Below are 13,606 nucleotides of genomic sequence, written 5' to 3' on the forward strand. Positions count from 1 at the left end.
CACAATCTTGCTTAAGGTGCAGACAACATTTCTTTAATCCTTCTTATTTTTTACAATATAATTAATTCTACTTTCACAGAGTGTTACACCTTCCTCTGTATCAGCCAGCGTTGGCCACTGCCAGAGACAAAATCCTAGACTAGATGGACCGTTGGTCTGTTCCAGCAGAGGAGTTTCTATGCTCCTAAGTCCAAATGTATTACTGGTAGTTACTCGGTGCTCTAAAAGGAAACTACTCATTCATTGTCTTTTGTAACTGTCAGACAGAATCAGACTCCACATTGGTTCCACTTGAAAAGGAAAATCACTAGATGTTTGGTGTCTGGTGGCTTCTTTTCTTTCCAAGTATCAAAATGGCTCTTTTTTATCTATATAACAGTATGTCTTTGTTCTGTAACAACATCTGTGCTAGAAACTGGTTCAGTCCAGGGACCACAGCTGGAGGAGAGATTTGATTAGCAATGACTCTAGTTTAGTTTTTCAGTGTGGGTACTTAAAGTTAGTCCCCTGAATCCATAGTTAGACACCTTCATTTTTGTTTTAGCCAACCATGGCCTGATTTTTCACAGGTGTCAAGTTGCAGGTGCTCAGCATTAGGTCACTAAGTGCTAGAGTGACTGGACAGCAAGTGTGAAAAATCGGGACGGGAGTAGGGGGTAATAGGAGCCCATATAAGATAAAGTCTCAAATATTGGGACTGTCCCTGTAAAAATCGGGATATCTGGTCACCCTACTAAGTGCTGATTCTCAGTTGCCTCCGGTGGGTGTTTAGCTGCCAAAATCTGGATTCTGAGGTCTAACTTTAGGCAGCCCCATTGGAAAACTGGACTCAGAGTGGTCAGTCTGGTAACAGTTAGTGAAACGGTTGGCCCTTAAAGACTGGAACAGCCATCAACCAGTTGAGTGACACCTCAGGTATCATGCAAACAGAATCGGAACAGAATGGCCCCACATGGGGACCCAAAGTGCAGGGAGTGAAGCAGCAAAGGGATAACAAGTGCAAAGTTTGGGACCACACGCTTCAGGCAGGGAGAGGCTCGAGGTGGCGTAGCGTTCAGCTTGAGAGCAGCTTGGTTGGGTTTTTAGCTGGATGGTGCCAGAATGGAACTCTTCCAATACCAGTTCAAAAACATGCCTTTGGTACTGACTGGCAAACAGCAGCTGAGCTGCTCTATAACTGCTGTGACCTTTGCATATAATAATGCAAGACAAAAGACAACCAACTCATTCATAAAACCTCGCCCTTGGCTCCCTGGGTATTTTTTGGCATTCCACTCAGAAGCTGTGAGTTTCCTTAGTGACACTCTACCTTGGCCCATTTGCCTTGCATTGTTTTTTGGCTTAGTCCAGTATAAACCTGATTAGTGCGAGGTTTAGCCTCCTTGCTCCCTGTTAGAGAAACATCCTAGAGTCCACCTATTAGCAGTAGCAATTCAAGTCCATGCCATGAAGGATTCAGATGGCTTCCATAGCATATTCATTAGTTCGAGAGCCCTGCTGATTAAAGAGCAAGCTTTGTACCACTTCTTTAGCTGAGTCTCCAGGGCAGTTTTTGGCCTTTACATACATCCATACAGCGGCACTGCAAATACCGAGAATGCTCGCCAGCAAAGCAAGACTGAGGATGTGGGTTCGGGATGCAGGCAAAATGCTGGACACCAAGGGACCATCTGAAGGCCCCTCTGCTCTGTTCTGAAATGGGAAGCTTTTGACAGAAAGGACTGACGTTTCTGTAGATGAAATGGATTCAGGAAAAGAGTGAGGAGGATCTTTCTTTCCTAAAAGAGATAAGTAGCTACCTGTGCGAGCATCAGCCGTAGAGTCACTAACAGCATCTCTTTCATCACCACTGTTGGGACTGACAGAACTACTTTCTCCTCCAGGAGATGTAGGGTGTGGAGTGGATCCCTTGGTGGCATCACTTCCTTTTAGAACAGATGTGGGTTTTTTGGTAGAGTTCTCAGTCACTTGTCCTTTAGATGTAAGGTCTATAACAGGCTTGTTGGGAACAGATTTTAGTAGAGAAGGTGTTGTCAGGAACATAGGTGATAACTTGGCAATCTCAGGGCCATTTACAATGGATGGAGCATCTGAAATAAATCTACTGGGAGCACTGGCAAGTCCACCAGCTGTTTGATTTCTAGTAGAGCCTACAGAATTGTATGTAGGTTGTATGGGACTCTCAGACCCTTTGATAACAGTGGTGGGATCTGAATTAAATCTGCTGGGAGCTGTGCCAGATATCTCAGTTGTTGGACTGATAGTAGATCCTGTGGACTTGTTTCTAGATTCTACGAAACTCTCAGAGCTTTTCATGACAGGGGTGGGAACTGAATGAAATCTGCTGGAAGTGCTGTCTGGTATGTCAGCTGCTGGCGTTGTAACAGATCTTATGGAAACTTCGCTGCTGTCGGCAACAGGCTCAGGGTGGACAGTAGATGGAGTAACAGTCTCTTGTAATGCAGAGAAGGATTTTGTAGAAGACCTCTTGGTCTCTTGCACAGTCAATATGGATACGATGGGCTCCTCCGTCCTCACAACAGATCTATGTACTGCGTGTGAAACCGGTGTGCCAGCCCCATGAATGGGACTGGCCGGAACACTGGGCTGTGTTGGTTTAGAGCCAGCATAGCCAACTAATCTGTGAAAAACTCTTGCCCCTTCTTGCACAACTGCAGAAGTGACGGTGCTTGAAAGTGGCGGATTCAGAGGGGCACTTGCTTGGTTTAGCTTTTGGACTGCTTCCTTCACCCACTTCGCTTCTGGGTCTGCACAGAACTCTTTATTCTTCTGAGTGACAAATCTGAAGAGAAACCAGAAACAGCAACAATCACAAGAAACAGAACGGAAGAGCTGATAAATATGCAAAGCCTGGATAAAAGAAACCGTGAGAAAGCTCATGCTACCTTGGCAGAAGCTCGAGACATTCCATTTTCACAATTACTTCTGAAAGTTAAATATAGCCATGATCTGGTGTGCAGGAGATAGAGATATAATCAGCTGGTGTTTGAGTCATGATCTGATGTGATGAATAATTTCCTGACTTTCTTTTTCCTGTTCATTGTTAAAGTAACTATTTTGAAATGGGGCAGTTGACCCGATTTTCACCTGAGGATGCTGTAATGAAGTTAAGAGGGGCCGACTGTGTAATCACATATAGGGTCGGATCCTGTTCCTACTGAAACCGAAGGGAATTTTTCCACCCACTGCAATGGGAGCAGGGCCAGACTAACACTGAAAGTACAATTCTGCTCTGTAAAGTGGCTGCAAATATGGCATCATGGGACTCCATGTTTTTGACTCTCTGACGCCAGATTATTATTTATTATTTAGCACCTACAGGCCCCTACTGAGCTCAGGGCTCTGTTGTGCAATGTGTACATAACTAGAGACAAGTCCCTGGCCCAAAACGTTTACAATCTAAATAGACAGAGCTGATCAACAGTAGGAGGGGAAAGAGGCAGGTCACTGGCCAGACGGGGAACAGAACTCAACTTTCCTGACTAGAGCTGGTAGGTTTTTGACTCAATGCAATTTTTAAGAAAAAGTGTCCGTGTTTCCGGGAAATGTTTGACTTTTTGTCCAGAAAAAACAAAACAAACAAACAAAAAAAAAACCCCCAAAAAAGAATGCACAAATTTTTCAGCTGGAAACCAAAATGGAAAAGCTGTGATCTGGAAATTTTGCCATGGTGCCTCATGGGAGTTGTTTTGACTGCCTCATTCCCCCTCCCTCCACTCTCTGGGGCTTGGTTCCCCAGCTAGACTCCATCTCCCATGAGGCACTACAACCAGGGACATCTATGATGTGTTGCATCAAGAGGGGAAGACCATAGTGCAACATGGGAGATGTAGTCCATCCAGGGAGCCCAGGCCATTGAGGAAAATGGGAGCTTGAAGCACCCAAACTACAGTTACCATGAGGCATCAAGGTATCATTTTACATCAAGAATTTCATATTTTCAGCTGAAAGGTTTTTGCCAAAAATGTCTGATTTCCAATTTTTCTTCCAAAAAAAATCCACATTTTCCCTGTGGGACGGGGGAGAGAGCAAAAATACTTTCTGAGCAGCTCTACTCATGACTCCCAGCCTGGAACCTGAGCCACTTGATCATGCTCTGGTTTCGCCCATGTTAGTAGAATTATGCCAGTTTACATCAGCTGAGGAGCTGGCCCCAAATCTGTAACAAATTTGGAGTGTTGCACCCACTTAAAACCAGGGCTGAATTTGGCCCAGGCTAAGTAAACTATTAAAAAGGTTGAAATATTTCCCCAGCCTTTTCTCTGGGGCTGAATTTCTGGTAGCTGTGTAAAGTATTTATAAATTAAAACCACATGTAGCAATTGTCAGGTTTGTTTAAAATGAATTAATGAGTTCCCAGGGGCTCCCAGAGTGGAAGGCTGGACTTATGCTTAAGGCAGAGGCCTACTCTTCAGGTCCTGATTCTGCCACAGGCTTCCTGTAGAACCTTGTCCAAAACACTTAGGCTTGGTCTACACACTACTCATTCATCTCACTATAACTACATTACTCAGAGAAAATCCACAGCCCTGAGTGACTCAGTGATACCGATGTTAACTCCTGGTGTAGACAGCACTGTCGATGGGAGGGCTTCTCCCGCCGAAATAGCTACCACCTCTCCAGGAGGGGGAGAAGCTCTCCTGTCAACATAGCGTAGATAGTGTCTTCACAAAGCACTCCAGTGGTGCTGCAGCAGCACTGTAAGTGTGGACAAAGCCTTCATCTCCATTGGTCCCCTATCTGTAAAACAGTCCTCATAATCTTTCCTTTCTTCTGCCTGTCTTGTGTATTTAGCTTGTGAATTCTTTCAGGACAAGGCCTGCCTCACTATGTGTGTGTACATCACCTAGAAAGATGGAGCCCTGCGTTCAGCTGGGGCCTGTGGGCAGTTTCAGAATGTATTTTGCACCAAAACGAGGACCTGTGCAGGATTTTGGCCCATTTATTCTCAGAGTTGCAAATTAAATTAATCGATTCTGAAAAGAGGACCACATAGCAGAAAAGTACTTACATGATAGCGGCTTTGGGACATGATGGTTCTGTCTTCCTATAGGTCTTCAACAGTCTCTGTGGTATTTGTTTTTGTGAAAATTCAGTGCATAATTTTTTGCACTTCACATGTGCTTTAGGTTGTCCTAAGGAAAAAAAAAAATTAAAGATAAGTATCAATTCGTGCTCTGGATACAATGAAAGCTGCATGTCATCCCCATTGTCCTCCTGCATGGAGAAGTAAAAGCCTGCTTTCAAATTTGGCAATCTTAAAAGGAAGTGCGCTGCATCAGTGAAAACAAATCCTAGCAACCACGTTCTCATCAGGGCTAAGTGAGTGCTCTAAGAATTTAGGAGAATACCCTAGCAGCAAAAGCATGTGAAAAGAAAAGATTCTTGAGACATCCTTAAATAAAAGCCCCCAGTGGGCTCAGGACGGATGGGGAATGCACAGAGACTCTTGCTTGTGGGGCCGCAGTTCAAATCTGAACGGCATCGTCGCTAAATGCCCCAATAGCAACTATGTGGGTAAAACCAGACAATCATTGTGCTCCCAAACGAACTTACACAGGAAAATTATAAAAGACAAAAACACCACATCACCTGTGTGTGAACACTTCTCACAAAGAGGTCAGCCAGAGCGTGTCCTCAGCCTCAAAGGAAACCATCACAGCACTTTCAAAAGATTAGCCTGGGAGCTTAAATTCAAAACTACATGAAACACTAAAACTCTTGGCCTGAGTAGAGCAGGGATGGGCAAACTTTTTGGCCTGAGGGCCACATCTGGGTATGGAAATTGTATGGCGGGCCATGAACGCTCACAAAATTAACACGCCATGTTCCAACAGTGACAACACAAAATCAGACTCTGTTTTACAAGATTGCACGCACTGTGAAAAAACTGGGCCCTCTCTCTAGCCTGGATTCATCGAGCATCAGCTTCCAGTCATAGGAACGCGCTGAGATTCACCAGCTCTCTGCTTTCAGAAATCTCCTCCCAGGTAGGTCCCGACAGCCCACAGTCAAGTTGCCTGGGGTGGTAGGAAAGTCACCTAAGCCAACAAGTAACAGGCACCTGGGCTTGCACCTTCCAGGCACTGATGGTGCATGAGGTGTGTTTGAGTTGGACACTGGAGTAACACAAAGTGTCCTCACACGCATCATGCCGGTGCGCTGGGCGGGCAGAGCGGAACAAGCCCCCGACCCCGCTCCCAGACGAGAGTGATGGAGCTAGGGTGACCAGACAAGTGTGAAAAATCAGGATGGGAGTGGAAGGTAATAGGAGCCTATATAAGAAAAAAAACCAAAAATCAGGACTGTCCCTATAAAATCGGGACATCTGGTCACCCTAGCTGGAGCAGGGCAGTGAAGCTTGAGGGGCTGGATTATAAGGTCTTACGGGCCGGACGGAGCCCACAGGCCGTAATTTGCCCACCCTGGCATAGAGACACTGGATTTATGGGTTATTAAAACAATCTATAACTCACTAACAAGCCCCTCCCCTGGCCCTTTTCCTCCCTCTGACTGGAGTAGTGTTAATGGGTCACTTCACCTTGAATGGTCCCCTGAGATATGCAGTAACTACTTACGCCAAACACTCTGTTCTGCCTTGTATTTAGCTGTGACGCTTTCCCAGCCCTGAAGAAGAGCTCTGTGTAAGCTCCAAAGCTTGTCTCTCTCTCTCTCTCTCTCACCAACAGAAGCTGGCCCAATACATGATATCACCTCCCCTACCTTGTCTGTTTGGTGGCATTTGTGAAACAAATTAATGGGTCTCAGTCCAGGTCCTGGTGGCTCGTGTCTTTGTTACAAAAGCAACTGCTGCAGCGGTCGATCATTGGCCCCTTTGCTGGCTCTCTCAGCACAAAGGTCGCAGAGGATGAGTGGCTCTACAGGTCAGGGCTGAGGCACTCTCACTGATGGGGCACTATGAGGTAAGCTTGCTCTATTGCTGCCCATCCTGTACATAGCCTTTTCCCCAGCAATGGCTCCCATACAAATAAACTCCACCCACCTTGTCGCTTAACGTAGGGTTTGTGCATAGGTGCCTGTTGCCATAGAGCATATGTCTGCAAAGCACCTGGAAGGTGCTTCCCAGAGAGAGTAGCTGTGCAGGTGCTAGCTCCACTCCAGGTAGTGTGGTAAAAATAGTGGTGCGGCTGCGGCGGCCGAGTACATACACCCAGGGTTGGGCAGACTTGTATTTGGGTGGCTCGCCTGAGAAGGTGTTTGTGCCACTCTGACTAAACAGCGATTTTTAGCGCACTAGCTCAAGCAAAGCACCTGCCCAGCTGCTGAGTGGGCATACGCTCAGTCTCTGAGCACTTCCTGGGAGTTGGGGAAAGGTGCAAAGAAAACACCTTGGGAGAACTTCTGTGAGTTTTCTCATAACTATTCCCCATGCTTAGATATTAACATGAGAGCCATAGACACATCCCAGGTAGCCTTTCTAAGACATGGCTACTGAAAACATCCTTCTGCAAAAATAGCATCTTGCTCAAAACGGGCCAAATGGTGCCATCCTTCCACACATTGGGGAGACTTTCTTCCTGCGAGAGAGCCCACTGACTTCACTGAGGCTACTGCCCGTCCACTGTGAGCAGGGGTTGCACAATCAAACCTTACGTTCTTCCCTGTGTGCTTTGGTGTTGGAATGTGTTTGGATTGGCATGTCTTCCATGCTCCTTTTAGCTGAATTAAAATCATTGCTTCCACCCCATAACTTCCTTATGGTATTTTTTTTCCTGAGTTCTCTGTTTGTTCCTGTGAATTAGTTAATGAATTACAGACTAGGCCAAAGGGTCTCTCTTCATGATCAGCACTAAGCGGGCTGGGCTGTGGTGCCTGGTTTCTTCCATTCAGGGAAGTTATACAAATATTTGCTGTAGCAAGCACAATAGAGTCACCAACCCTTCAAATCAAGGACCTTGTTCTGCGACCGCAGTGAGCGACCCTTTGGCAAGCGAGAGGATTACTCACAGAGCTCCGTGCTAGTCCACAGGAGCAAGGTGGGAGGAGGGCAGCGTCTGACCCTTAGCCAGTGAGGTAGGTCTGCAGTGAAATGAAAGACCCTGTGGCTGGCCTGGGTCGGGCTGCGGAGCTAAAAATTGGTTTGGCCTGGAGCCAGGGCTCTTGGATCCTCCGCCCCCGTGGGGTCCCAGAGCTCAGACTCCAGCCTGAGCCTGAACATCCACACAGCAATTTTACAGCCTGAGCCAGCTCTGTGTACATACTCTGAGTGCATGCCCAGAGACAGGGTCAGCTCTAGCAATTTCGCCGCCCCAAGCACGGCAGCACGCCGCGGGGGTCGCTCTGCTGCTCACCGGTCCTGCGGCTCCGATGGACCTCCTGCAGGCGTTTCTGCAGACGGTCAGCTGGTCCCGCGCTCTGGTGGACCTGCCGCAGGCGTGTCTGCGAGAGGTCCACCGGAGCTGCGGGACTAGTGGACCTTCCGCAGAAACGCCTGCGGCAGGTCTACCGAAGCCGCGGGACCAGCGGACCGTCCACAGGAACGCCTGCGGCAGGTCCACCGGAGCCACCTGCCCCCTCCCAGCAACCAGCAGAGCTCCCTCCGCGGCATGCCGCCCTAAGCACGCGCTTGGCGCGCTGTGGCCTGGAGCCGGCCCTGCCCAGAGAGTAAAGTACGCATTGCGAGGGGGGAGGGGATTCGCACTGGGACGGGACTCAAAGGGGCTGGGCTGTTTGCTCTCAACCAGGTATATCTGGTTGGTTGAGCTTTGCTCCGGAAGCAACTCTGCAGCCTATAGACCCCAGTGGGTAGCTCTAGGTGTGATGGCGTATGAGCAAAGATGACCATTGAATCATTATTGCGACTCCTGTTATACAGTTGCGACAAATCTTGTGCAAAGTATGTCATGTAAGGTGTCAATGGAAAAGTAATGCTTTCCTAAGTAGGATGATTCTGTTTAAATCCATGTATCATCTTTATATCTAAAAATATTAATGTATTTGTATCTCAGATGTGTTTGTTCCTGGGTGACACCTCTCAAATAGATATACATCAAGACTAGATAGCTCTGTGTTGCTGGCCCATCAAGAACACTCAGCTCTCACAATGGGCTATAAAAAGAAATTCATCCTGTCCAGATAGCTCGCCCTGAGGATGCCTCAGACATCAAGTGGGCCAATGGCCAAGCTCTATGAGTCAGCCAACCATGTAAGGACGTGTGACATGCTCGTGTGACCCTGGAATCCATTTTGGGCCTGTACCTTTCCACAAACTGGGGCTGTGGGGCTTTGTTTGGGACAGTAATTTTCCATGCACATGGCAGAGGAGATTAAAAGACACCCGAGACATCGCTATTTTGTTTTCATTTCCTGCTTTGTTTCTCTGGACTGGATGTCTAACAAGGACTGATGACCCCCAATCTGTGTGAATGATTCCAGAGAGACTTTTGCAAACTAGCAGTTTATTCCATCATGGCTACAAACCTGATCTAAGGCCTTTGCAACCACTTGCATGGACATGTTTCTTTTCACCATTCAATAAGTCTCTGCTTTTCTTTCTTTCTTTATATTATGAACGCTTTAGCTTTTGGTTACTAAAGGATTGGCATCCATGTGATTATTGGGTAAGATCTGTTATATATTGACCTGGCTAAATCCTGATCCCTTGGGATTGGAAGGACCCAATATCTGATTAAATTGGTTTTCAGTAACCATTCACCATAAATTCCAGTGGCTGGGTGGAGAGCTGGGGGCTGGAATGCCGAAGGCGACTGCACGTTTGATGTTTGTTAACTGATGTGGTGAGAGAAAAGTTCCCTTTGGCTACTGGCTTGGTGTAATCTAATGCTAGAATAACCACCAGTTTGGGGTGAGTCTGTCCTATTGCTCAGCAGTCTGTCCTGAATCTGGTATTCTCAGGTGGGCCCCACTGAGGCATGGGGACACTACACTATAGATGAATCTACCCCCCCGCTCCCCCTTCCCAGCCAGCAGGTCATTACTGGGGCTGTTCTGAAACTTGTGTCGCTACTCACAGTTACTCCCACTGAGCTTGGGTCTGTGCTGGGCCTTGCAGGAGTGGCTGCACCGACGGAAGAGAAGGAAAGGTGGCTTTAAGCTAAACTGCCTGGACAGTGCCTGCTCCAGGGGTTAGTAGCCAGTGGGCTGCTCCAAGACCCCCACAATTCCTAGTGCTACAGCCCCACCCTTTCCCAACCCCTCCTGGGCCTGCTCCTGGCAACCCTGTGCCAGAGGGATCCTCCCTGGGGCCATTGCAGCCTTTCACAGCCCTTATACATCCCCTGAGCAGTGGGGGACCAGAATCTGAGCCATTCTTTTTATCTTAAGTAGAAACAGGCCTGACCCAACCCCCAGATCTGAACCTTCCCCTTCTGCAAATGTTGGGGAAAGTGACAAAGAGTCCTGTGGCACCTTATAGACTAACAGATGTTTTGGAGCATGAGCTTTCCTGGGTGAATACCCACTTTGTCGATGCATGTGGTGGAAATTTCCAGGGGCAGGTATAAGTATGCAGTCAAGAATCAGTCTAGAGACAGTGAGGTCAGTTCAATTAGGGAGGATGAGGCAGGGCCGGCTCCAGATACCAGCCTCCCAAGCACGTGCTTGGGGCAGCACCTTGGGACAGGGCGGCACTTGGGGTTTGTTTTGGGGTTTTTTGGTTCGGCCAAGCAGCACGGGGGGCGGGGGCGGGGCTTGGGAGGCATAGTGCCATGCTGGGGGGGCAGGGACTTGGGCGACGCGACACTCGGGGGGAGGCGGGAACTTGGGCGGCGCAATGTGACGCTCGGGGAGGCGGGGACTTAGGCGGTGCAACACGATGCTCGGGTGGGGCGGGGGACTTGGGCGAAGCGACGTGATGCTCGGGGGGGCGAGAACTTGGGCAGCGCAGTGCAGTGCTCGGGAGGGGTGAGGACTTGGGTGGCATGACGCGACACTCGGAGGGGGCGGGGGACTTGGGTCGCGTGACGCGATGCTCGGGGGGTGGGGGACTTGGGCGGCGCAACGCGACGCTCGGGGAGGGCGGGGGACTTGGGTGGGGCAACGCTCGGTGGGTGGGGACTTGGGCGACGTGCCACTCGGGGGCGGGGACTGGGGCGACGCAACGCTTGGGGGGGGTGGGGCGACGCGACGCTCGGGGGGCATTCTAAAGGTCCTGTTATTTCTCAGTCTCTACACCAGCTCTTCTGTGGGGGCCCCTGGTAAAAGTTTGGGCTCCATTCCTGTTGAGTTAGGACTGTCTCTGATTGCCCTTGTTGTGTGATATGTAGCAACACCCTTCTTCTAGAAGGTTCCTCAAGGAAACCAGCCTTGAGCCCAGCAGAGAACTGTGCCTCATCAAACCTAATATATTTCTATAGATCGCTATTGGCTTCAGCCTGATTCATTACTAACAGAGTGTCCCACCACGGGGAGAGGCAGGCAGGTATAGGTCTGTGTGCACATATTCAATCCATGTTCATTTTTGTATGTTGGATAGATTCGACTCATACCCACATTCAGATGTCACCAGCCTCCATGTAACATATCACCTTACTGTCCTGTGATATTCTTATGCAGATAATGGGCCACATTTTCAGACCCTGGGATGCACAGATACAAGCCTTTACCAAGAGCCTGTGCACAGGCACCATGGCTGTTGACACCACCGTGCCAAATGAATGCCCAGAGGACCAGTTATCCCTAATTACGTGTGTGCCTAGGTGCTATTTAGGCACCCAGATGCATACCCATTCTTGCCCAGGGTAGAGCTGAATATCTAGCCCAGTGGTTTTCAAACTGCGGGTCACGACCCAGTACTAGGTCATGGAATGAAAGGCACTGGGTCGCGGCGGGTCTGGTCAGCACTGCTCACCGAGCCATTAAACGTCCTGTTAGCGGGGCTGCCTGGCTAAGGCAAGTTAGTCCCTACCTGTTCTGACACCGTGCTGCGCCCCAGAAGTGGCCAGCAGCAAGTCCTAGGTGGCGGGGGGGCACTGGGAGCTGAGGGGCAGTGAACGTGGGCGAGACCCACATAGAGCCGCTTGTGCGCCTCCACCTAAGAGTCGGACCTTCTGCTGGCCACTTCTGGGGCTCAGCGCAGTCTGCAGTGCCAGAACAGGCAGGAAGCCTGCCTTAGCACCCCCGCTGAGCGGCTGACCAGGAGCCACCCGAGGAAAGTCTGCACCCCCAAGCCTCTGACCCAGCCCTGAGCCCCCCACAAAACCTGTAGCCCCTTCCTGCCCCCTAAACCCCTCATCCCCAGCCCCATCCCAGAGCCCGCACCGCCTAGCCCAGATCCCTGACCCCACCTCCCGCACCTCAACCCTCTGCCCTAGCCCTGAGGCACCCCAAATGTGGACTCCCCTTCCTGCACCCCCAAACTCGTCATCCCCAGCCCCACCCCACAGCCTGCACCCCCAGCCCAGAGCCCTGATCCCTTCCCGTACCCCAACCCCCTACCCCAGCCCTGAGCCCCCTCCTGCACCCCAAACCCTTCATCCCTGGCCCCATCCCACAGCCCTCACCCTCGCACCCCAACCCTCTGCCCCAGCCCTGAGCCTCTCCCACACCCCAAACCCCTCATCCCCAGCTCCGTTGGGTTGCAGATATCAACAATTTTCTTCAACTGGGTCACCAGAAAAAAAGTTTGAAACCCACTGCTCTAGCCAATCTATCAGCTCCTTTTTTTAAAGTTTCTGTTTAACATTACAAGCCTGGGCTAAACTGTCTTATTGTCTGCCTCTGGGTATAGCTCTGATACAGTGTGTGTCTGACTCTGTGTGTAGCTCTGACGCTTGGGGGGTGTGTGTCTGGCTAATCCTGAACTTTTCTCTTTCCCTCGCCTGATTCAGAAAACAAACTGCATCCCGGGCTTGTTTGGATTTCTTTGCTGGGCAGGTTATGCCTCACACCCAGGACACGGGGCCTGTTCCTTCCTTAAAGGAATCTTTGCTTTCTGAAATAACACCGCAGAGCAGTACCATGGATCGCCTTCACCCGCAGGGCTTCCCCACCATCCCAGGAAACCCAGCCTTTTCTTCAGTTCTTTCTACTTCAAAGCAGCTCACCTTCAACGCGGTTTTCCACATTCCAGGGCACCGCCAGGGCCAGCAGCAAGACAGAAGCGATAGAAATGCCCTTCATCTTCCAGCGATCGGGAGCCAGTGGCAGCAAGAGGGAGACTATTAAGCAGGCAGTGATTTCCCGGAATTATGCTTGGCTGCCTCTTAGATCTGGACACAGCAGCAGCATCCCAAAGGCTAGAGGCACGATGCAATGCCCAGCCTTTATTGAACATGTGGTATCAATTTTGATTTTACGTGAGTGTGCAGGCTGGATTTACCACCCCACCCCCCACCCCCGCTCCTGTCCAGTGACAGAGTGAGCAGGGGAAAACCAGGGTTGGGAATGTGGGTCGGCGGCAGAACAAATGGAGCTGGGAATTTCCCAGTGTGTCAATTACATAAACTGTAAAACCTTTTCTGTATACAGCAGGTAGCAGGGCACTATCAAAACGCAAGTTCGTATAAACTGACGGGGTTCCACTGGCGCCGAAGAAGCAGAGTTAATTTACAAGAAGTGACCCCGTGGCCCAGTGTCATTAATCTGAAGCCGTCTGGCTGTTCCT

The 13,606-nt window shown here is 49.6% G+C and overlaps 1 protein-coding gene across 1 annotated transcript; it reads right to left on the minus strand.

The window, feature by feature from the left end:
• Positions 1-754: 754 nt before the first annotated feature.
• On the minus strand, positions 755-13,302 carry LOC116821129 (uncharacterized). The gene is made up of 3 exons (XM_032774056.2): positions 13,047-13,302; positions 5,033-5,156; positions 755-2,803 (listed from the first exon to the last, which is right to left on the minus strand). Exons 1-3 carry the CDS (start codon positions 13,120-13,122, stop codon positions 1,456-1,458), a joined length of 1,548 nt encoding a protein of 515 aa, XP_032629947.1. The 5' UTR covers positions 13,123-13,302; the 3' UTR covers positions 755-1,455.
• Positions 13,303-13,606: the final 304 nt, after the last annotated feature.

Source organism: Chelonoidis abingdonii, chromosome 19 (assembly GCF_003597395.2).
Source record: "Chelonoidis abingdonii isolate Lonesome George chromosome 19, CheloAbing_2.0, whole genome shotgun sequence".
NCBI lineage: Eukaryota > Metazoa > Chordata > Testudines > Testudinidae > Chelonoidis > Chelonoidis abingdonii.